The 25,332-nt window shown below is 41.8% G+C and overlaps 1 protein-coding gene across 1 annotated transcript in view; it reads right to left on the bottom strand.

Annotated features, from left to right (window-relative positions):
- LOC148371529 (CUB and sushi domain-containing protein 3-like) overlaps nt 1-25,332 on the bottom strand; it is a 290,824-nt gene that overhangs the window by 149,064 nt on the left and 116,428 nt on the right. Inside the window, exons 14-22 of the mRNA XM_088326066.1 lie at nt 24,913-25,239; nt 22,739-22,933; nt 21,839-21,977; nt 20,751-20,938; nt 20,031-20,219; nt 14,180-14,296; nt 12,955-13,170; nt 5,234-5,422; nt 3,388-3,557 (exon numbers count right to left, since the gene is read on the bottom strand). Of these exons, the coding sequence (XP_088182192.1) occupies nt 3,388-3,557; nt 5,234-5,422; nt 12,955-13,170; nt 14,180-14,296; nt 20,031-20,219; nt 20,751-20,938; nt 21,839-21,977; nt 22,739-22,933; nt 24,913-25,239 (1,730 nt within the window). The remainder of the gene's footprint in view (nt 1-3,387; nt 3,558-5,233; nt 5,423-12,954; nt 13,171-14,179; nt 14,297-20,030; nt 20,220-20,750; nt 20,939-21,838; nt 21,978-22,738; nt 22,934-24,912; nt 25,240-25,332) is intronic.

The following is a 25,332-nucleotide window of genomic DNA, read 5'->3' as shown; positions in this document are numbered from 1 at the left end:
AGTCCAGGAACAGCATCCGCACATGGGTGTTCTTCTCCTCTAGATGTGTCAGGCTCAGGTGAAGCGCAGAGGAGATGGCATCCCTGGTGGAGCGGTTTGTCCTGTAGGCAAACTGAAAGGGGTCGAATGAGGAGGGGAGACTGGAGGTGATGTGCTCTTTAACCAGTCTCTCAAAGCACTTCATTATGATAGGAGTCAGTGCAACGGGCCGGTAATCGTTGAGTGATAAGATCTGGGGTTTCTTTGGCACTGGGATGATGTTGGCAAATTTGAAGCATGATGGTACTTTGGCTTGGTCTAGCGAGGTGTTGAAGATGTCTGTTAGTACACAAGCCAGCTGATCGGCGCACTCCCTAAGTACCCGCCCCGGAATGTTGTCCGGGCCTTGAGCCTTCCTTGTGTTGACCCTTCTCAGGGTCTTCCTCACGTCAGATGAGTCCAGGTGGAGTGCTCTTTCGTCCTGATTTGGAACCGCTTTCGCTGCAGGGGTGCCGTTTTGTGCCTCGAACCTTCCAAAGAATTTGTTGAGGTCATTCAGAAAGTCCATGCTAGTGTTCTGCACTGGGGCGGTGGTTGGCTTGTAACTGGTGATGGCCTGAATGCCTTTCCACATATCCCTGGTGTTGGTTGTGCTGAGGAAACGTTCCTGGATTTTTTGACTGTGCGTTCGCTTTGCTAGTCTGATAGCCCGGTTCAGGTTAGCCCTCGCTGATAACAGCGCCTCCTTGTCACCAGATCTAAAGGCAAGGTTCCGTACTTTTAGTTGTTTTCGTATTTCAGCAGTCATCCAGGGCTTCTGATTGGCACGGGTGCATATAGTTTTGTTATTGCTGACGTCTTCTGCGCATTTACTGATGTAGGCTGACACAGAAATGGCGTACTCATCTATATTTATTTTGTTGTTGTAAGTGGCAGCCGATTTAAACATGTCCCAATCAGTGCAATCAAAGCAGTCCTGTAGTGCCTCCATTGCCCCCTCAGACCACACCCTCACCTGCTTCACTGTAGGTTTTTCTCTGGTCAGCAGGGGCTTGTATGCTGGAATTAGCATAATAGAAAGGTGATCTGATGAGCCAAGATGGGGGCGGGGGGCTGCTTTAATTGTTGCTATATCATTGATATATTTGTTGGGAAAGATAAAGGGGTAGGGAATATAAGCATTTGCTTCTTACTACCCTTTTTCGAACATATTACCGTAAATTCCGGACTATAAGCCGCTACTTTTTTCACAAACGTTCAACCCTGCGGCTTATTCAGTGATGCGGCCAATTTATGTAATTTTTCTAACGGCTGCCAGCAGCGCTAGAGTACAAAAGGTAAGATTTAGACCGGTGGAATATATGCGTCGAGGAAGACTGCAACTTCTTGAAGACGACTCTGATGGCTTCAGTTCTAAGGAGGAAGATGAGGGCGGTTTACCGTGATTTTTACAAGTACGGTATGTTTTTTTACCAGACCCGTTTACTGTGTTGTGAGCGTGTTGCTAGCGTGTTGCCATCATTAACTGCCCTGTCACAGGCACCGTTTGGGATGAAAGTTATATTATTATTATTAAAGCTTTGAAAACTCTCTCGGTGTACCGTCTTTCTTTGTAAATATGTGTAACCATGTATAATATGTATTTGCAACTGTATATTTTTGTAATGTATTTATTTCAGACACTTATTCTGATATGTTTTGCACGCGCGAATAAAAAAGAAGGGGCGAAACGAACACGGGCTGACGGGAAGTGGAGTAAAGGTGAGACGTGTTTGTGGACGCGGCGGACAATAGTGGATATATCTTTTTCCCGGACTCTGCAGGTCTGCATCAAACCTTAAGTACGGGTATCATTTACCGTTCATTTTGCTGGCTGTGATTTTTGGACTGCGTACTTTTATGAGGGATATTCAGTTTCAATCGCGGGACTTAAAGTCGGGTTTGGGTTAATTTTGTGTTTGTGTTAAAAAAAAATTATGTGGGCGCATGCGGCTTATATACAGGTGCGGCTTGTGTAAGTACAAAATCGGTTTTCCTCTTAAAATGTGGTGGGTGCGGCTTGTATTCAGGTACGCTCTATAGTCCGGAATTCACGGTATGTAACGTTATTTTGTTTGTTGAGTTATTGTTTTTATTCTGTTTTTATTTTGATGTTCTAATAAAGTTTTCATTCATTCATTCAAACATTACACAGGGCGCACCGCACGATAGGGCGCGGGTGCCCTCCGCTGCGGCTGTCTTACAACATCACAGACAAGCATACAAGTGTGCATACTTAAAAATATAGCGGGAGCCAGATTGAATTTGCTTGTGGTCTTTCTTACAAAGTAAAACACGGGTATAAAACAACATTTAAAAAAAGCGCACTGTAGCAATACGCACATCGGGTTTTGAGAAGTCTTTTTTTTTATTCATGTGCTTTGCCAGATGGTCCACTGCTATGGTCCAACATATTGCTCGCCAGCCAGCTGGGGCTCTTCTCATGAGTACATCTGGCTCGGAGACAAGATAAGGTCGGTCGATCGGTCGATAACCAGAAAAACTGAGGGATTTCTGTATTGACGGAACCTGACCACCACATTAGGCGCAGTCAGGCCCAGGATATGTAGGGCAAAGTCTGAGCCAGCCGTCGACCTGTTTTGCCCTGTTTCCTGCCTGAGACTTGTTGCCGACCTTTTTTCTGGACTCGATTACCGCCCTTGCTCCCCTGTCCCGGCTACCGACCAGCTTTCCTGCCACCCACGACTATCCCCGCTCGACAATGATATGCCACTTCCGCGTTCCTGCCATCTGCTACCCGTGTCCGACGACCATCGGATCGTGGAAGCAAGCACTGCTCTCATTTTCAATAAAACTGAGGTCAACGAATGCTATTGGGTCCTGTCTCCGTTTCTGGCTTGTGACAAGCTCATTAAATAATGTATGTTCTCTGTTGAGACATTTTATGATGAAAACCCACAGAACAAACTGTAAACACCCCAAATCGCCATCCAAGCACTGTGTTCTATCAGCGCTACTTTAGCTCAGTAGACTTGACTCTGCTTAACGATTTAAACGAAATTGGAGTATAATCTTCTCTCTGCTACGTGTGTACTCATGAAAAGAGCCATAAATGGCTGAGGTGCCATAGGTTCCCAGCCCTTTGATAGATATTCTCAAATTCAAAAAACGAAAGAAAAAGGCTCGTCATTGTCAAAAATCCATGACCACCACTGAACACACCATTAGATGTGCACTCCATAGACTGAGCTTCAGCTGAGGCAAAGGGTTATTTCAACCAGCAAGTCTCAGGTGAAGTATTCCTATCAATCAGAAAAGTCTCTTTCCCATTCACAATGTTAAAACTAGATTCCGAAATGACACATAACATTGTGCGAGTCAAGAATAAGCAAAAGCTAGAGCTTTTACCTTGAGGATGTCACCTTGTGCCAGTTGAAAGGCGCTGGCAGTGATGTTGATTCCTTTGCCTATTTCAATGTGAATACTGTAGACACACTCGTGGTTGTTGTCATACGCCATCGGGTAGTTTGGTGACAAAAGCACACCCTCGTTTTTGGAGACCGTTGACCCGCATTCCGCTAGAACGAAAACAAACTCAGGTTGGTTTTTTTGAATGAAGGAAAAGGGAAAGAAAGGAATGTAAGAAAGAAAGAAAGAAAACATAGAAAGAAGGAAGGAAGGAAGGAAGGAAGGAAGGAAGGAAGGAAGGAAGGAAGGAAGGAAGGTAGGAAGGAAGGAAGGAAGGAAGGAAGGAAGGAAGGAAGGAAGGAAGGAATGGAGAGAGAGAGGGAAGGAGCAAGGAAGGAAGGGAGGGAGGGAGAGATGGGGGGAGTTTGGGAGGGAGGCAGGTAGTTGGGAAGGGAGGGGAAGACCTAGGGAGGAAGGAAGAAAGGACGGGAGGAAGAAATGAAGGAGTAAGGAATGAAGGAAGGAAGAAAAACAAAGGAAATGAATGAAGAAAGGAATGTAAGAAAGAAATAAAAGAAGGAAAAAATAAAAAGAATGAAGGAAAGACGAAAGAAAGGAAAGAAGGAGGGGAGAGAGCGATGAATAGAGAGAGATAGGGAAGAAGCAAGGTCAGAAGGGAGGGAGAGAGGGAGGGAGTTTGGGAGGGAGGCAGGTAGTTGGGAAGCGAATAAAGAGTCGGGGAGGAAGGAAGGAAGGGGAAAAGCCAGTAAGGAAGGGAGGAAGAAATGAAGAAATGAAAGAAGGAAGGAATGAAGTAGGGAAGGAAGGAAGAAACGAGGGGAAAGAAAGGAGGGAAGGAAGAAAGGAAGAGAAGAAAGAAGGGAGTAAGGAAGAAAGGAAGGGGTAGTTAGGTTGGAAGGAAAGGAAGGGGGGAGTTAAGGTGGGAGGAAGGAAGAAGGAAAACAGGAAGGTAGAGAGCGAGGAAGGGAGGTAGAGAGGGAGGAAGCTTGGGATGGAGGGAGGGAGGGCAGGAGGGAGGTAGTAAGAGAGAGGAGGTGTGAGGGAGGAAGGAAGGAAAGGAAGAAGATTGGGAGGGACAGATGTAGGAAGTGAGGGAAGGATTGAGGCTGGAAGGAAGAAAGGAAGGGATGAAAAAAAGAAGGCAGGAAGGGAGGAAAGGAAGAAAGGAAGGGAAAAGGGAAAGGATGAAGGAAGAAAAGGAGGAAGGATGAAGGGATAAGGAATGGGGGGAGGAAGAATGGAAGGAAGGAAGGAAGAAAGGAAGGAAGGGAGGAAGGTTGGGAGGGAGTGAGACAGGTAGGAAGGGAGGGAAGGAGTGAGGGATAAGGAAGGGCGGGAGGCAAGTAGCTCAGTAACAAATGTTTTTGGGAAAAACAAGGTAAATACTGTTCAAAATTCTAAAATCTTTCAATAATGTTGTGGTTGAAGAATATATTTTTTAAATTGACTGAAAAAAACGGTGTTTTCAAAATAAATCCCAGTTTGAGTTATAGTAATGTAGTAAGACATTTGACTTCAAAGCGTCTTTCAGGACACCCATGGACGCTGTAAACAGAATATCAAACAACAAGAAGAACAGGTAATAAATACCAAATAAAAACAAATTAGAAATGAAAAAGGGGGGCGGTATGTGAAGCAGGTAATTACGAATAGGCAATTCTGATGAAGTGAGTTTTGAAGGCGAACATGGTGGCAGAATTCCGGAGGTCTGGCGGTAATGAGTTCCCGCGCGGGGGGACAGAGTGGCTGAAAGCAAAGACTGGGAACGCAGCAACCGAGCACACAAATTTGGCTCATAAAGAGGAGAAAAATGAATGCAACGTACCCACACACCTTGGAAGAGGGGCACTCCACATCCGGCGACCGCCTCCCAGGCAGAAAATTTCCTTTGCCCCCTGCAGTCTGTAGCCAGCGTTGCAATAGAAAAAAACCGTGTCGCCGATGCCGAACTTTGACCCTTCGTGCCGGCCAAAGCGAGGGGTCCCTGGGTCCTGACAGGGCTCCAGGTCATATTCTGAAAAAAAACAGCATAAAATATTAAATTAATTCCTGTTTTTTTCTCATTTTCTATTTCCCTTAAAGCACCTGAGATGCAATAACTTTGGAGACACTGTATGTTTGTCAGAACCAGAACAGATACAGGACCCAATTGCGTGACCTTCTCACGCAAGCTTTTTATTTTATGAAATGGGGAGTCACGCACGTTAGGAAGCCAGTCGGGCATGGAAAGACAGGACGCCAGAGACAGACGAGATCGATTACGAATCAGGGTAACGAAAATAAACAGGAGAAACTAGACGGGAAACAAAAACTGGAGAAACTAACAAACAGGACAAAAACAGACAAAACTGGAACCCGAAATTAAACAGTACAAGAATAAACGGGAACAATACCGGACTGGAGATATCACAGGAAAACAGGACCAAGTCAGAACCCACGTCTTGTGGGGTAGAAGTTCGTTTGACAGGCTGACTACTGAAGCAAGAGAGCGCTGAACTTTATCTAGACAGAAAGTCCATTTCTAAATGAGCCGCAGCTGGCACAAAACGGGCGGGGCCAATAGGGCACCATGGCAACCGTGACACACACAGGCAGGGCCAATTGGGCACCACGGCAACCGTGACACACACACAGCGTGGCCAAGTGGGCGCCATGGCAACCGTGACCATGTTATCTTTCAAATATGACAGTCAAGCATATCACGTAGTGAAAGGTGTCAAAGTCAAACAGATGCAACGGCCGAAAAAAATTACTACACCTTTTTCATTGTCAAATGAAGGCACTTTTTAACACTTTATTGACCGGATATCATACAGGCCGTTTAGATATATTTTTTAAAATTCATATTAATTGTTAGGATCAAAACAGAAGGAAGACCCAGATGCGTAACCTTACTCACAAGTTTATTGAAAAACAGAGGAAAGTCAGCGCCAGCGATCCGGTACTCGCTGGACACAGGAAGCAAGCCGCTCACGGGAGCGGAGCGTGTTCTGAATGCGCAAGTGGATCTTCCGGAGCGGGAGATTGTAGCGTTGTTAGACGGGAAAAACAGGTCGATAGCCGGGACGGGAGATCAAAACGTGGTCGGGGTCAAAAAACGGGTCGCAGCAGGAGACAAACGGGGAAATCAGGAATGGACGAGTGGAAAACGGGTGACAAAACAGGACCGACGGGAGTCAGAGTAAAAAATGCTTGCCTTATGATACCAGACGTTCGCTGACGGACTGAGAACCGGCGAGTGAAAGGACTGAGCTTAAATAGGACAGGGAACCAATCAGTCATCATGACGGTTATTGCCCCTTCGACAATCAAAACTGACAAAGTAATGTCAAAAGGATTTAAATGGGTTTTTTAACAAAAGATGTTTTACAAAATACGTATTATACCTTGTATGTGTCATTTCTTGACTGTGATTAGTCCGTTGCCACACGTGGATGCCTGTAAGATAAGATTTTGGGAAGTTGCTGCTACTTTGTGGGTGTTACGGAGAACTACATTGATTCAATTTGATTTTTTAAAAATCTCGGTTACAGCAATTTTAATGGCACTTGTAAAACGAGGGAGCTGGCGCCACCCTGGTATTAAGAAGGTTGAAAGACATTGGATGTATCTAACATGTAACTTTGGTGAATGTCTGCCTATGAAAACCTGATGCCTATGATACCACAATAAGGGGCTAGAGGTAGGGTTTAAAACTAAGGTTAAGCCCCTGATTTTTTTTCATGGTCGACAGTCTATTTAACCCTACTTTCAATAATAAACCTGGTATGACAATAGTAACAACATAGTAATAACAAAATAAATTGTCATTTTTGAGAAATGAATACTCAGGGATGCTGCTGGAAATGTGAATTTCCCTGCGGGGATGAATAAAGTATCTATCTATCTCCAAAAAGTAGCTCTTCTGTTGAAAAAACAATCTAAGCGATCTAAACAATGTTTTCCATAAACACAAGGGCACTTTGCCTGCAAAATAACATTACAGTATATTCCAAGAAAACTGAACTGATGCATGAACTATGCATTAATGATGTGTGAACTTTCAGTCACCATCGTGATCACGCTCCCCGGGCGACCGTATTACTGCAGATGTGCATGGAACACAATCGCTCCCCGACTAGACGATGACGATGGGATTGTTCATTATTTCTTTAAAGGAAAAAGTTCTGTTAAAGTTCTTTTTGCCCATTTGTTCATACCTTGTGACTATCACCACACTGCTACACTATGCCTACTCGCTCCACGGGGCTAGGGAGACACACTCATTCGCCGGAAAAAGGAAGCAGCACTAGGAAGTCGGGCTGTCATGGGTTGGTGCCTACAGTCCCTCTTTTCCCCAAAAGATTCCAGCTTTACCCTTTTTCCAATCCCCTTTACTTTTTCTCTCCCCAGGTGTTTTCTGTTAGACAATCGGCCCCCTCTGCTATAAATACCTCGGCTTCTCTCCTCACTTTGCCTACGCAGTCTGATTTCTAAGACCTTTCACTCTCCAAAATGACAAGCCTTCACCTTCCATGTTCCAGTTTCACTACTTCATCATCTCCACCTCGGGTTCCCTCCTTGTCCCACAATTGTTCACCCAAATCTTCACTTCAATAATGTTTTCCCCCCCAAGACCCTTTTCTCTGGTTGCCCTCGCAATTCTCATTTTCAAGATCTCATCCTCTGCTATCCCGGTAACAATCCCCACTCCTGCCATATAGTGGTTAAAATGATTCTCAGAGGTTTGATACTTATTAATGAGCAGCGTCAAAGCCATTATAATAGTTTTTAAGACAAAACAAGAAACAAGTATTTTTCCGTTTTGGCTGGCACTGAGGGATTTTATACATTTGACTATAAAGGATTTTATACGATCGAATACAAATTACATTTAATGTAAAAGATATTCACTGGCTGGGCTGTGGTGCGAGGTCAGGGCACCCTGGTAGAAAATGTGTACAGGAACGGCGGGAATGGGGCGTAAGGCTGATAAGATAATCAGCACATCCAGACGCAGAAAGGCCCTGATGACGTAGAAACGCTCTGTGTTGTTTCGAGTATTCCAGACATTGCGACGCTCTTCGACGAGATGGTGAAGACCAGGGGGGCTTCCTTGGTGCGCCCATGGCAGGAGTCGGCACGCCATTATGTGGGGAGAAAATGGCCAATAGGAGAAAGCTAAAGGACTTGAGAAGAAGGCTTCGCACAGACTCAAACGTCACTAATTCCGCCGTTTTTGATGGAGTACACTTAGTTAAATTGTTAATGAGATTAAATCTGCCCCGTGTGGAAACGTCGGCTTTCCTGTTCATCTTTTCCCTCAAGAAACAAGCGCACATAAATTGTTGGGTGAATGTAGGTTGTGTTTAGTTAATGGAGTCAGATAACTAATTCGAACAATTTAGTAAACGGTACATTTTGATATTTAATCCCCAACAGCACTCAGGATCAATTCTTCTAAAAACATATTTATACGTTATGGCATTGAATAAGTACATACTTCCATCCATTATCTGCACCCATTATCCTCAGTAAGGTCGCGGGGGTGCTGGAGCCCAGCTGTCTTCGGGCAGTGGGCAGGGGACACGCTGAACTGGTTACCAGCCAATCGCAGGGCAGACAATTCGCTCGCTCATTCACACCTACGGACAATTTGGACTGGCCAATTACATGCATGTTTTTTGGAATGTGGGAGTGCCCGGAGGAAACCCACGCAAGCACAGGGAAAACATGCAAACTCCACACGGGGAGCTGGACTTGAACCCTGAACCTAGAGCTGCGCGCTAACCACCCTGCTGCCGTGCCGCCCTGAATAAGTATATATCAAATCTAAAGTTGCAAACTCTCGATGATAATCAGGGAGCATGTAAGGACAAATACTCACATCTGGAAAAAAAACCCACTCAATTTCAAATACTACATTTCATGGATATTTATAACCACATCAATTATTCTTCACCTCATAGAGCAGCATGAGAGCATTTGTGAGATAGAGACCCGCTTTAACTTAATTCTAGACACCTTTTTATTCTCTCTTCCCATATTCTCTCCATCATTTCTTCTTGTTCTTCATTGCCATCTGCCTTCCCTCTTGACTCTCTACCTTTGTCCTGAAGCATTTCCACCTCTCTGTACTTCCCCACTCCTACCTGGCGTGATGGGGGTGATGAGATTTCATAGTAAACCTCACACAAACCTCTCAGTCCTGGGAGCAGTGCATTGACCCACATTTTTGAATTATCCAGCATATTTCAGCCAGAGAATATAAAATGTCATTCATTCATTCAGGGTTTGTAGATCTTTTTTTCATGGCCAAATTCAAGCACTTTTAAAGGACTTTCGAGACCGTGCTGATTAAAAGAACGATTTTTTTGGGTTGACTTTGATAACTAAAATAAAGTCGCTATCTTGCTGCTATCCCATGCTTGTGCTATTTTGAGTAAATGGTAAATGGTCTGCATTTATATAGCGCTTTTCAAGTCAATGAAGACCTCCCAAAGTGCTTTACAATGAACTTCACACTTACCCATACACACACACACTCACACACCAATAGCGGCCGTGCAGCCATGCAAGGCGCCAACCTGCTTATTGGGGGCATTAGGGATTCAGTGTCTTGCCCAAGGACACTTCAACATATAACATAAGGGAGCCGGGAATCGAACCTGCAATCTCTTGACCCGGAGACTAGCACTCTACCTCCTGAGCTAATCTCGAGCTGCTTTAACTCTGTACGTAACTCTGGAGTAATTCCAGAGGGAGAGAGTTAACCTCAATTTTGAAGTCAACATTTTCAAGCTGCTTTAACTTGTGAATAAACTCAGGAGTTCATTACAGTTAACCTTTACTTTGAAGTAAAATCTTAAAGATGTTGAGCTCTTATTATATATGATCTACGATATTTTCGTGTCAATGGTCTGCTAAAACCCAAATGAATTATGCCATTCTGCTTCAACAATGCACACGCAGCTTGTGTCATGAACAAGAACAGGATCAGGACCCAACCGCGTGACGTTACTCACACAAGCCTACTCACAAAGAAGAGTCATGCACGGTAGGTAGCAGTTTGGCATGAAATGATAGGAAGCCAGAGGCCGATGAGATCGATACCAACATTAAAATTCAAGCATTTTTAAAGATTTCAAGCACCTGTAAGAACCCTGGTTTAGGAACAAGGGAACCTGGAGTACCAGGACAAAACCCAAGCAGGCATGGAGAGTTCATGCATATTGCATTCAGGGAGGCTGGAATCAAACCCACAACCTCTGAAATGTGAAGGAGACATGACTTTGTTATCTCTTTAATATATTGCTCTAGTTAGCACAGCTAAGGGAGAATAACATCTCACGTACACTCCCCTTCTAATGGAAGAATGAATCCTCAAATTAAACATTGCAGTTACCTGAGTCCCCTGACACTCGCAAAAAGCAATTTAGCCATCCCGTGGCTCAGCTTTTAAATGGACTTCCGGATCTTGTTAACTGGCTGTTGGCTCTCAGCGCCTGTTCGCTTCTTCAAGCAATCAAAAACGATTAAGATTGGACACGCAAAAATCAGCTCGGTGGCTTTGGGGGTAGGGCGCCCACCCCGAGACTGGAAGGTCACTGGGATGGAGCATCAGCCGAGTCAGACTTACAACATTGGTACCTGTTGCTTCCCAGCTTGGCGCTCAGCATCAGGGGTTGGAATTGGGGGGTTTGATCACCTAATGACACCCAATGCCAAGGGTTGAGCGAGGGGGCTGGGAACCCCCTCATCTGTATCAATCTCCCAGAAAGAGTCGAGAATGCAAGAATGAAAGTGTGTCGAGAATGCAAGAATGTGAGTGTGTTCTTGACTCTAACCACCTCCCACTCGTGGGATATGGCTCCAGTATATAATGTATTTTCACACCAATTGGGTGCACTGTTTTAAAGGGCGCACTCTCCTTGGTTTGATTATTTTTCTGTTGTCTCATATGGCGCACTGGCCAATTGGACGCGAGTCTCACGCGACTGCTTTTAATACCACAAGAAGTGCGTATCAAAAAAAACACTGGGAACAAAACAGAGTGTGATTGCATTTTTTAAGTTTTTATCACAAAGTAAAACACCAGAGTAAAACAAAATTGTCAAAAAAAGAGGCCAAACAGTTAGGTACTAGCATTTTTACACAAAGCCCTCAGAACGCTTCATCCTGCGTCTAGGACATGAAAATCTGCACCAAAGCTTTAATTTCAGAGTCGCATTCTGTGCCGTGTGGCCTTTCTGAAATTACACCGATCGAACAACAACCCGAACAGAAACGCCAGCCCACAATCCGTTCACAGATTGTGGTCGAACCCGCCCCACGCCACCTCCCACTGCTTGTGAAATTGTGCACCCCTTCAGACATTCATTGCTCCCGCGCCGCACCTTGAACGGCCGGTTGACACCGATGTCTAGAGGTTGAAGCTCCTTCGTCAGCCTGTCATGATTACTGACCCGGGGCACCTGCGGCTGCCCCGTTGGCGCCACCAACCCTGGTCGCTGATTGGCTCCTTACCACTTTTTAAACCCCCCAGCTCCCCGTTACCGGTGTCAGACCGTTTGCGAACCTATGCTCTCAGCTAGGCAAAATCTGTACCTTCCGACACACTCCTGCCCTGTTTTCTCCTGCCTGATACCTGTTGCCAACCTGTTTCTGGACCTGTTTCTGCCCTGCTCTGCCATCCCGACCACCGACCTGTTTTGCCCTGTTATCCTGCCTGATACCTGTTGCCGACCTCTTTTCTGGACTCGATACCGCCCTTGCTCTCCCGTCAAGGCTATCGACCAGTTTTCCCGCTGCCTACGGCTTTCCTCGCTCGACATGGAAGTGCCACTTCCTGCCATCAGCTACCGACGATCATCGGATCGTGGAAGCAAGCACTGCTCTGTTTCTCAATAAAACTGAGTAAACGAACGCTACTGGGTCCTGTCTCCGTTTCTGGCTTGTGACACAGCCCCCTGGGATGATAGCAAGAACGGCGTTCATTTGCCTAACTATTTTTTTCTCATCGGGTGTCAGATGGACCTATAGAGTCAAAAATCAAGAGTGACGGTGCAGCATGAAAAAACCACCTGGTCTTCTGACATAAACATACCTCATCCATTCTTTAATCCTTTTCATTTGCTTGTTTGTATACAATAACTGCAACGCCCACAATTCAAACCTTTTAGCGGCAGCGCCCACAAATCAAATATTCTTGGGGAATACCAAATTGCCATCCTCTATCACGTCTGCCCAAAAGTAATGCTGTGTGATAGGGCGCAGGGATACTGGTCACTAGCCGGGACGGGAGAGCAAGGGCGGTATCGTGTTCAGAAAAGAGGTCGGCAACAGGTATCAGGCAGGAAACAGGGCAAAACAGGTCGGATGTCGGGATGGCAGATCAGGGCAGAAACGGGTCCAGAAACAGGTCAATTTACTTTGGGATTTTAAGGTGAATTTTGAAGGGGTTAAAAAAAGTTGTCATTATTCCATTGGCTTGTAGTTCAATATTTGATACGCCCCTCCATCCATTTGACTTTGACACCCCTGTTCTATTCTCTCATCTTCACATACCTGAGAAGGAAATGTTGAATCCCTGAAGAGATATGGAGAAGTCGGAAATAAAGCGAAGCTGTGCTTTGAAGTTCCCGTACAGGCCCGCATTAACCATAGCTGGCCTCTCCGAGCCAGTGAGTCGAGCGATTGGCTGAGCAAAGCTGCCATTTTCTGTTACTAGAAGATAGTCATGGTGATCCTCCAGGTGGAAGGAGTGGAAAGTGAATTGTACACCTTGGAGGGAAACAAAAGATTATTTAAACAGTCCTTAATAACGTACATATGCAAATACATAAAAGCTTCAGGTTTGGGAGAAAGGAAAAGTTGCATTGTTTGTTTTAGACAAAAAAAAGGTATTATAAAGTACCTTTTAACAGAAGTTACTAACAGGGGTTGAACAGCTTTTTCACGGCCAAATTCAAGCACTCTTCCAGCATTTTCAAGGGTAAGGGTTTTCCAGTACCTTAATACACCCAGGGCCAATCAAAATCATGTTTTTGCGGGGTTGACTTTGATGACTAAAATAAAGTCGACATCTTGCTTCTAGCACATACTTTATGCTATTTTGAGCTGACTTGGATTTTCCAGGATTATTGTAAACTAGAGACTGGAACTGAACATGAACACATTGTAAGACAACATAAACTGGGAATATAAAGTGTTATAAATATATATAAAATAAAGTTTTTGAGTCTTGCTCTCTTAGTTGTCCATATATAGTCAACTATTCTTCACCGTGACAAGGTATGTTATTGGCCTGTGTGATAGATGGTGACGCAATTCCTGGAGACCCACACCATACATGACCCATCGGTACCCCAATTCATTCATTCCTTGACAGTCAAAATGAATAATATCCAAAGGATTTAAATGTTTTTACTGGTTACAGAATATTTACAAAATGCATGACTTATTATACCCTGTCTGTGTCATTTCTTGTCCTGTGATTGGTCTGTTGCCACATGAGAGATACAATTGTGGAAGTTGCTGCCAACTTGTGGGTGTTTTGGGGAACTATTTTGATTGGATTTGAGTGAAAGTCACAATAATTTAAATAGCGCTTGTCAGACGAGGGCGCCTTCACCTCCATGGTAATAGGAGGGTCAAAGCTGGGGCCTGGACTATCATCCAGAGGGTCGCATTCAGCCCTTGGGTAGTGAGTTTGAGGCCCCTGCTGTACGATTTCCATCGGAGAGGATTGTGTATAGAATTGCATGTCAATGTACGAATAGTGTTAACAAACCTTTTCCATGGCTAACCTCCACAGTCCATGTACAGTTTAGGGAATTTGGATACAGGTCAGGGTAACCAGGGGAGAGGATGACCCCACCAGTCCCGGTGATATCACCGCCACAAGATGCTGAATAGGAAAGAAAAATAATGAATGATCGATGCTACTCATGAAGAGGAGAACTGTAAATGAAGCAAAAAATCTCTTACCAAAAGAGAAAGGAGTCGTTAAGATGAATAATGCATTTCCGTCACACGGGACCCTATCCTAATATTTTATGAGTACTGTACATGTAATTCTGCAAACTCAATGTTTTCTCCACCTTGTTTCAGAAAGTTCTCTCTAACAAGACAACAAATCATTCTCCATATTGGCATCTTTCATAAATTACTTGCGTCCTAACATGCTGAAAAACAGCATATTGCATTCTTGGCGAATAGCGGTAAAAGGCATTAGGACAGGGGTAGGGTACCGATGGCTCGCAAGCCATATATGCCTCTTTTCATGAGTACATATGTCTAAGATAAAATAAAACCTGCGAAGCCGAGACAATACTGATCTAAAAAGGGTTCGGTTCCGTTATATATATAGAGACACATTCTTAACTGTCATGATTACCGATTGGAATCACGTATGCCCGCTCATTTGGTGCCAACCGTCGCGGGTTCTGATGGGCTCCCTGTCACTATTTGAACCTGGTCCTGTCAATCCCGTGTTGTCAGTCCATCTGCGAACCTCAGTGTATACTAGGCAAGCCTTTTTCGACCCTAACTCCCACCTGTCCTGTTTTTGCCCCTGTCTATCGCCGGCTACGACCTGTTCTGCTCCTGACCACGTCTGTTCTCCCGTCCCGGCTTACGACCCCTTTTTGTCCCCGACTACGTCTACTCTCCGTTCTCGCTTACGACTCGTTTCCAACCCCGACCACGCCTTGCTCTCCCAGTCCCGGCTACTGACCAGTTTTTCCGTCCCTGACACCGCCATCGCTCGCTACGGAAGATCCACTTCCGTGTTCGAATCACAATCCAAGTACAAGACATTTATTTGAGACAAAAATGGTAGTCAAAACGAGCCTCGACACTCTTAAGTTACTGCGGGATGGAGACAATTTGTCAGTGGTATATTTATAGTGATATGGGACACAAGCTCTGGCATTATTATTATTTCATGGCTTTTATCAAAGCATCTAACATCACAGAGTGAAATACAATAAGCTGAAGAAATTACTTTTGTCTGGAGAGCTCATTTGCCACTTGGTTATGATTTCCTAATTAAAAAAGTTTGGCTTGCAGTTAATTATGAATAAAATTGAATGTGGCTTTTACTATTACTCTGTTCGATTTTGTGATAATTAGAGAAAAGAACGTTTGATTAGTAGATGGCATTCACACTTATGTTATTCTCCGAGGGTGAATCGTGCCAGATGCCATGTCGAGAAACCCCACAACCCTATTCCCATAAAATAATTTATATATAAGAATATGCCTTTTTAGTTTTGGTAATTAATCAAATTTCAATCAAACTCAAGCTCAAGCAAAGGGTTATTTTATCCGACATTACTCATGATCCCGCTCTGTTTTCTTGTTGTTGGTTTTTAATCAGTTTACCGATCTCCGTGCAGTCATAGTAAAAAATATTTTGGGTTTTTGATTGAATAATTGTTGCATCTTACATTGTTTTCTCTAATATCCCCCATGCCAAGGGTCTCTAACTAGGTGCCCGTGAGCACTAGGGTGCCCCCAAAGGACAGCTGAGGTGCTTGCGGACCTGTTCTGAAAATAGCTCACCAGTGCCGGGTCATTGTGATTTTCTAGTAAAAAGGGCAGCACGGCGACTGAGTGGTTAACGCGTCTGAGGCGCAGTTCTGATGTCATGAAATTGAACCTCCCTGTGGTTGCGTGGGTTTCCTCCGACACTTCGGTTTCTTCCCACATTCCAAAAACATGCATGTCAGGTTAATTGGCCGGCCCAAATTGCCCCTAGGTGCGAATAAGCGAGTCTGTTGTCTGTCTCTGTGTGCCCTGCGATTGGCTGGCGACCAGTTCAGGGTGATCCCTGCCCAATGCCCAAAGATAGACTGGATTGGCTCCAGCACCCCCACGACCCTACTGAGGCTAATCAGTGCAGATAATGGATGGATGATTTACATATTGGTTGTCTATTGAACCCTGTTTTTTATAATTAACCTGGTAATAACGAAGTAACACTATAGTGATGACATGATAAGTTGTTATTTAAAAAAATCAAATGAATAAACTCCAGTTCTTGGATTTCATGGAAAAAAAAGGTATACATAGGAATTGATAACTTGTTTAAGAAATTGATTAGGAGAATAGAATGAGAACCTTTTTGTGTATTAAACAAATGTATGTATTCATCTTTTTATTGATTTATTTTATAGGAAAGACAACAAACTAAATTTGAATTTATGGGTTTTTATAAAGTGAATAAGCAAAAAATGCGCATTTTTTTTGGCTAGCTATCTGACGACCTTTTTAGCTTTGTAACTGGCCATCTTCCTCCTTTTGAGCATTTAGCAAGCTATCTAGCTAGCTTTTTACATTATTTTATGCCATCTGGCTAACATTTGACAATTTTCTTTTGCTAGTAATCAAGCTAAATGTTGGCATACTTTATAGCTAGCCATTAGCTTTTTTTTCTATACAGATATTTAGATGGCACATGTTTAGTGCTAAATTTACATAAGACATCAAAATATGTAATACTCCTAAAACATTCAAATAATTGTGATTTTAAAGTCTTTCCACACAAATAAGAGTTGTTCAATGCAGGATTTCCCACAAGTCAGCATGAGAAGCAATTAGAAGCCGCAACCTTGATGAAGCAATGTTGATTCTGTTTTTTATCTCGAGACATATAATTTGATGCCAAAAGCTCCTATTCTCATAAAAGTGGAATTAAATAATGTGCCTTTTTCAGTACTGTGTGTGAGAAAATGGTAACCCCAGTACGAAAGTTAGTTTGTCCTAATGGACAACAGTATAAGAAATGTTTACATTAGATTTTTTTACAATGCAAGTATTTCCTTACAGGTTTTTCGTGTAACTAGTATAAATACTAGGGGTGGGTAACACTGGGAATTTTGGTCTCGATCAGATGCAAGTAAATCCAAGGTATTATCGATTGATACCGATCCAATACGTATATCATTGGAAATCATTGATTATTGATCATTGAATGAATGAAGCCTTAGTTGATAATTTAAACAAACAACACAAACATTTTAGCCACTGAAAATATTTCATTTTTTAAATGTAGATTTGTTGCGTGTTTTTCAGGAGATCTGTATCTAAATTGGTTGAATTAGAATTGTTGACAATCCATTTTTTGCATTTTAACATTTATTTATAGTACTGAAGAGTTGGTATTTTTATTTTAGATTTTATCGTTTTGCATTTTCAGGGTTTTTCTGTTGTTCAACTTTTAATCTGAGTAAAAGTCTAATATTGTTTTTTATTTTACAATTTTTTTGTAGATCTTTGAATATTTTAATCTATATTTACAAGGCACAAGAGCAGGCGCGTTGGCGTCATTTTCACACCCTTTTTGTTCTTTTTCTAAATTTATTGTGTGGTCAGACTGCTAGGAAACATGGCAATAGCTACAATCTCAAACATTTTCAAGCAATTCACCCAAAAGTATTTTCCAGACCTTGAAAACATTAAATTTCAAGCATGTTCAAGGATTTCAAGCACCTGTACAAACCCTGATCACAATTTCTAATGCTTCAGATCTGCTTTAGAAAGCAGTTGAACTGTGAATGGTCATTAGCTTATCCGTGGGCCAAATTGCTCTCATCTCTTGACAGCAGGTGTTAACATTGCTTACGCACAAGGATGGATAAAATAACAAAAACTGGTGAATATAAATCAGGCATGTAAAACTCAGCATGGTTTAGGGGCCGGATCCAGACTTTATATTCCCGGATCAGTAATAAAACGTCAACATCAAATATTTAAGTTTGTTTATTAGTACGATGCTTTATCCTTCGACCTACAGGCATGTTTTTCTGAGCACAGCACATTTATTTACAATGAATAGAAAAAAAATGATTAACATGTTCGGTATTTAGTGTGGTAACGATCTGTTTATTTGACCCGTTGAGTAAATGCACCTTTACACCTGAACCAACTCACCACAAACATAAGCATACTCAAGTGTGAGATATAAATGATACTAGATTCTTAATAACTGGGGGAAAACTATTGAGTTTCTAAATTTTGAGTATCACATCGTACAATACGCACTGCATCCCACGGGATTTAATATTCTTATTGAAAACCAAACTTTGTGGCGATGATGTTTCGTCTCTTGTGGCATATAAAGGGCTCAAAGGCTCTTTTTTCCAGTAAAGAACTTTGTGTTTTGTATATTTTTGTATTCAATTGATGTATTTGACCAAATAAATAATGTTGGCGCTAAATATTCCGCGTCTCGCCCAGTGTTCAACTTTCGGGATTTGGCCGAGTATTTAGACCAAACAAACTTAAATGAAGAGAGCAGATCGGTTTAGGACTTTGAAAACAAATTTACAAAATTAAAATAAAACAGAGTTCACTTTGGACTAATTGAATCAAAGGCATGGAAGAAATGGAATGGAAACTGAAACTTAAGCAGGCAAAGAAAGAAAATCATATATTCACAAACTAATCTTTGTTAAGACTGTTCCAGCTGGATGTTGAGATAAGTATGGCCGACTAATCAGAAAGTACCCAATTAATAGAAAACCTTGAAACATTGAATGAATACAGAAAGTATCTATCTCATTCACATATGTGGATAAGCATTAAGTGCTAAATCGATGATGTCATTATAAAAGTAACAGTGTACTGATTAGATAATAAAACTTATATAGCTGAAAAACTCATGCATTAGTGACAAAATATTCAGTGTTGCATTTTAATATTCTAATAATAATGAGATGGTTAATTCAAAAATAAGTAAAATGATTACCCGATTACCAACTGTGTAGACCAGGGGTCGGGAACCTTTTTGACTCAAAGAGCCATAAAAGCAAAAAATATTAATTTTATTTTGGGAAAGAGCCACACCATATATTATGAGACAAATTTACTAAATTGCTAAACCCGCGCCCCAGACAAAAGCTTAGTCTTCAGCACATTTATTTTTGATGATTTGATAAAAAATATGAAAAGAGAATAATGCCAGAGCCCCTGTCCCAAAATCAACAAACATACCACTTTAAACTTGTCTCTTTCTTGCAATTACTCAAGATCGGTTAAACTCCTTTTGACCCTTTTTTTTCATACATATTGGTTTCAAAACCAGATGCAAGCAGTTATTGTGTAAAAACGTCACAACATTCTGCAAATCGGGAGCCTGATGAGCTCACTTTTGGCGCAGATGGCGTAGGGCGAGAGATGGGAGGGAGTGCTTGCGCTTTTTGCATGGCTCCACCCATTCCTCCCACTCACCCAATCAAAAGACTAAGTTCTCTTCCGGTGTTTTGGCGTATTTACAGTGTGTTCTGTGGATTCATCATAAGGTATCTGAACACTGAACACAGATTATATAGTGAACTTTTATATAAAGGATTCTTTAGCGTTGTACAGCCAAAACGAGTTTTTTCCCCCCTTTTTTGTGTGACACCTTGACTGTAAATTGTAGTGAAAAACGTGCCCTATATATACTGCGAAGTAACATCGGATACTTAGCTTTGGATTGGATTTGCGTGTACCTGAATAGGATGAACAACTCAAGTTTCGAACAAGATGGAGATATTTTGCATGCAATCAAATTTGTCTCTGAGCCATAGATATTCATAGAAAGAGCCATATATGGCTCGCGAGCCATAGGTTCCCGACCCCTGGTGTAGACGTACCATCACAGGTAGGCAGAGGGTGGCTCCAGAAGTGGTTCTTCTCACAGACCAGTGGTTCTTCAAAGCTTATTCGATATCCTGGATCACACTGGAAGGACATTGTTGCGCCGATGGACAGGTCATTGCTTAGCCGCACACCACTGACTGGGATGCCAGGGTCCATACAGGAGTACGTATCCACTGTAACAACTAAAAAAAATTGTTAGGTAAATATATCGTCATAGAGCGCACATTGTATGTATTGCTGTAAAGGTGAACTAGAGTTTTCTTGTACAGCCACCCCTGGATTTGTTTTCATCCATCCGTCTATATACCAAAGCCATCTCCCCATAGTGGGAGGTGGCTGGAGTTGAACAACACACTCATTATTTATTTTCACTGCTCTACGGATGACACCGAACTCTACCTTTATACCAAACTCCACACTTAGGCGTCGAAGCCAAATTCCAAACACAATCAGCAATAGGTGTGCGCTGGGCTTAAAATGAAAGAAATTGACGTGAATCAATTATTTTGTTTTGCTGTTGAAGCCTGTGACTTTAAATCCGGTGTGGCTTGTACAATTAGAATATTGAGTTTTGTTCCTGAATGTGAGAAAGTTGCTTTTAATCATGTGTGCTCTGTAGTCCGGAATTTACGGTACGTGGTGTTACAGCTCAATATTTTGTTTAACAGTATGCGGCCGTTTGAATAAAGAAAATGAGGTATAAATCAGCTTACCTTCATAGAAGATTTTGAAGCCGCTGTTGGATCTACTGTTGTCGGTAGTGAAGAGCAAATACATGAAGTTGCTGGTACTAAACAGAAACTGAGGAACCTGGGTTCCGTTGAATGAGCCGACTAGAGGAGAAAGCAGGTTTGGGCCATCATGTACTTCTAGAAAGTCGTAGCTGAGTTCTGTTTGAAATCTTCAAAATAAAAGAAAGTGATATTAAATGTCATTACTGCAAGGCTATTACAAAGAAAAATGTCACTAAATATTTGTGATAAAAGATATTTATTTTCGTTTTTAATTAAGCAGATTTCTATATTTTTATTGGATGCCATAATAAACTTCATAGCCTCAATAAAAATGCCTTCATTTGTAAAGGAAAAGAAAGGAGAAAAAACCCTGAAATAAACTAAAACCGAGAGTAAAGCATACACTAGACTGTAAATGGATAAGTGTGCTTCAAACGAACACACGCACACACACCAAGCTGGTTTTCTGCATCAAACATTAATGTGTCTGGTATGTGTCAGAATTATGATACTGCCAGTGCCCTGGTTCAGAAAGATTTTCACACCCTTTTTATTTATTTTTTTGCTTTAATGAATGGAAAAAGAACAACTAGTGTCAAGATTATCCCCAGAAATATATCTGTCATTTCTACTGTCAATCATGTGAAAAATGAATGGTTTTATCGTATTTCCATTGACCTTCCTAGTATGGTGCATTATTTCAATTATTCTGCATTATTATTTTACATATTGGCTGTATTGTAATTTTATTAAACTCAAGTATCATATTGGAATCTTTGTCATTTTGGGCATGAAAGAGTCAGAGTTTAAATTATCTGTGATTAGTTTCAACCTTTTTTTTTTTCCCCCAGAACTACCCAAACTTTCAGTATCTGGCAATATCTACCATAATTACGTGTTAAGACAATGTAATAACAGTTTAAAATGCAAAACAAAACAAAAAAAACAGACTTGGATTTTTCAGAATTATAATGAAGTAGAGACTGGAACTGAACCCAATACGATATCTTTCTCATGTGACAATCAACCAGCACACATCTTTAAAAATGTATCATAATAACACAAACCTGTCAAAGCTGATCTTGATAGCATGTCCTGACTCAGCTTCAATGACCCACTCACAGCTAAGTGAATCTTTGTAGTAGCCAGGCCATCCTGGGGATAGAATGACTCCAGATGGGCCCGAGTAGTGACCGCCACAGGGAGCTGTTTTTTTAATGAAATGGTCAAAAAAATATACTACATTTTCACGACCATAGGGCGCACAGTGTTAAAAGGCGCAGTTTCCATAGCTGGTTGTATTACTGTTTTTAACACTACACAGGGCGCACTGCGTAATAGGGCGCGGGTGCCCTCTGTTATGGTCGCCCTACAACGTAGACCAACATGCAAGTGTACGTATAACACATAAATACGTAAATACAGCAAAACTGAGTTTGGTTGTGGTTTACTTAAGTATTAATTAAAAAGTAAAACACACAGGAAAAAAACTTGTCAGTTTGTTTTTCAGCTTCTTCCTCTTGCAAACAATTGATTAATTAATCTTTAGTGTTTGGTTTCCATGTTCTTCTGCATAGCATAGAAATCAACACACCAGGTCAGGCAAAAGCACAGAGAGCATTCACTGGAGGGAAAGTGGTTTTGGACTGAATTAATATCTGAGGAACAGCTCTGTTCAGTCTCTGGTAGCGCAATAACTTACAAATTGCTAGACTCGCTACAGTGTTAGCACCCATGAGTACTTCCGCAAAAAATGGACGCGTTGCGTGTGACGTCACGTGTCCTCTTTTGCACAAGCAGGTCATGGTGGTATTCACACAGGAGACGCATAGAGTCGCATTTAGTAGGAAATTTGAACGATTTCACAAAAACATCGGATTTATGTGCGCTTTATGGTCCTGAAAATACGGTAATAATGAGTTGGTATCTGTGTTGGCAAAGAGGTGTTGCTTATCCAACGTGCATACCTTCACACTTAGGAATGAGGCCGCTCCATATAACCTTCCCTTCTTCTAAATGGCACGTAATGGTGTCCTCCCCCTGCGTTTTGATGAAGCCCTCTTCACAGACCACAGAAATTGAGCTGCCCAGTTGGAAACTGTCCCCAAATCGTTTGGCATTCAGCGGTATTCCAGGGTCAGGGCACTCATTACGCCCAAAAGCTTGTAACAAGGACAAAGACAACACTATGTGTTGAAATGGATTCTTTTTTAAATAAATTCCTTCGTAATACTGTTGGGCTGCTCGTATTTTTCAGTGCTATTAGTGGTTAAAAACATCATGAAAAAATAATATTGATTTTAGATTATTAGCAAAAATACATCATCTTGTAAACATGCATTTTTGTAAATACTTGTAGGTTGAGAAATTTGTATTTCTTAGGGGGAGATGCCATATTTCTGCTGAACATAGAAATCAATCAGTCATCATTTAATTGGTAATCTGTAAAATTTATATTTGTGAAAAGTCAAAAAGAAAGTAAGTTAATGAGAGATAAAGGAATCCCTTGTTTTTTGCAAGAATTGCGTTCAAAAAAGGATCGTCAAAACTCGCAAAGAACAAACCTTTATTTATTTAATTATCTATGTATTTATTATTTAAGAAGAAATGTTGAATGAATGTTCAATTATTTGTTTAACAAATAAAAGTACTGTACTTGATACATATTTTTTTTTTTTACAAATGACATCTGTGCTGTAAAATTATAAATTTAAAAATCATCTTGTTTTATCGTAAAACTGTATAGATTAAGGACACGGTCCACTTTTTTTTAAATGATACTTTATGTTAACGTTAAGAAGAAGCATTTACCTTCTGGTTCTGTCCCACAGAAAGCATATATTTTTCTATTATCACACATTTTTGAAAAAGGGCCAGGGGGCCACTAGGGAGTGCCAAAGACCCGCGTGTAGCGCCAGAGCAAGTTTAGTGGGTCGATTTTTTGGGCGATGGAAAGCATCTTACTCCACTTTCTGCTGCTTTTGTGGGTGCAGAGTGTTTGGTTGACATGATAGATTTTAGAAAAACTTGAAAATAAAAAAAGTGCGTCAACATAATTTAAGTTTGTCAGGCTTCTTTACGTATGTGTACAACTCAGACTGCACGTCATTGAAGTGCAGGCAGAGAAGAAAAAAGGGGCGGGGCAACTGTTTAGCCAATTACATCGCAGAAAATCCGCAAAGTAGCGAAATTGCGATTGGTAAACTGCGATACAGCAAGGGATTACAGAGACTCTCGCAACTTCATGCGACAGTTATCTCTGGTTCACTCCTTCGCAGATTTTAAACTCAATTGTTTTTTTCTTTATTGTCATTGATATCGAAGTATCGTGCATTGTGTTCTATTAGATAGCAGACCTCCTGGACAGATTAGGAAGGGCGCTCAGTGTTGGGTGGGTTTGTCTGTGTGCTTGACTCTGATAGGGTGGTTTAAGCGGTCCGTAAAACACTGGGTGGGCTCTGCCTTCGTAAACAAACTAGGGAGGATATCACTAGCTTCTAGCTGCTGGTTACATTAAAAAGAAATTCATCAATTAAGTTGGACTTAGAGGAAAATCAGAAAATTGTGATCACCAGCAGGTGCTTTGTGGATTGTTATTAGGTTCCAGAAGAAACCTGAGCAGCGTCTGGGAGAAGGCAAAAGAGGTGTTGATGGTTCGGCAATTGCTAACGGCTAGTCCAACAACTCTTCAAAGCTACCGCTGCGGACCCTGTATCTTGCCAAGGCCAGATCCATTAGCCATGAAACGCATGATCTGGCTCAACAAATCGTGGGAAACCGCTACAATCGGTAAAGTCTCATTTTAATCATCGCGGAGATCTAACATCATTCGAGTACACCAGATACTAGAGCCCTGCTACTTAAATTGCTTTCTTACAGTGAAAGAATTCCTCAAATTTTGTTTTACTTTTGTATAATGACAATAAAAACGATTATTCAACTGCTTTTATGTGTTATCATTTATGGATTTATATTTTTTTGTTACAGGCATATACTCTCAGTCCGTAATGACGTAATCTCAAAGTAAGTTTAACCCTTTAGAGGCTTTAATGAAGGTGCCATGCCACTTGGCGGATTTTCACTTTTCACTTGTCGTTCTCTTCTCTATTAATCGCAAAAACTGTACAAATTTGACACTTACTACTATATGTAATGTTGAACCCTCGTCCGGACATGGAGTGATCAGCTTGAAACTCTAGCTGCAGGATGTTAGTATTGGATGTCAAGTGGGAGGGAACCTCCGCTCCAGAGAAACGACCCAAAATGGAGGCCCCCGATTGGTCACCATCTTTGACAGTAAGGAAGTCATAAGGCGGTTCGAGGTCAAAGTCATTAAATGCCATGTGGATTCTGGAGCCAGGCTCTGAGATGATCAACCATACACAGTTGAGGTTATTTCCATAGCCTTCTGGATAGTCAGGAGACAGCACATTCCCCGTTGAAGCCGTGAAGTTGGAAAAACATGGAACTAAATGTAAAAAAGCAGAGATTACGATTCATAAAGAAATACATATGCTAGATTTGTTCCTACATGACTGTGCCTTCTTCTCCCAGGCCAAAA

This window comes from Urocampus carinirostris, chromosome 2 (genome assembly GCF_059441175.1).
Source record: "Urocampus carinirostris isolate Australia breed hairy pipefish chromosome 2, RoL_Ucar_1.0, whole genome shotgun sequence".
Taxonomy (NCBI): Eukaryota; Metazoa; Chordata; class Actinopteri; order Syngnathiformes; family Syngnathidae; genus Urocampus; species Urocampus carinirostris.
The sequence above is the reverse complement of the archived record's forward strand: the minus strand, read 5'-3'. Positions and strand labels throughout refer to the sequence as shown.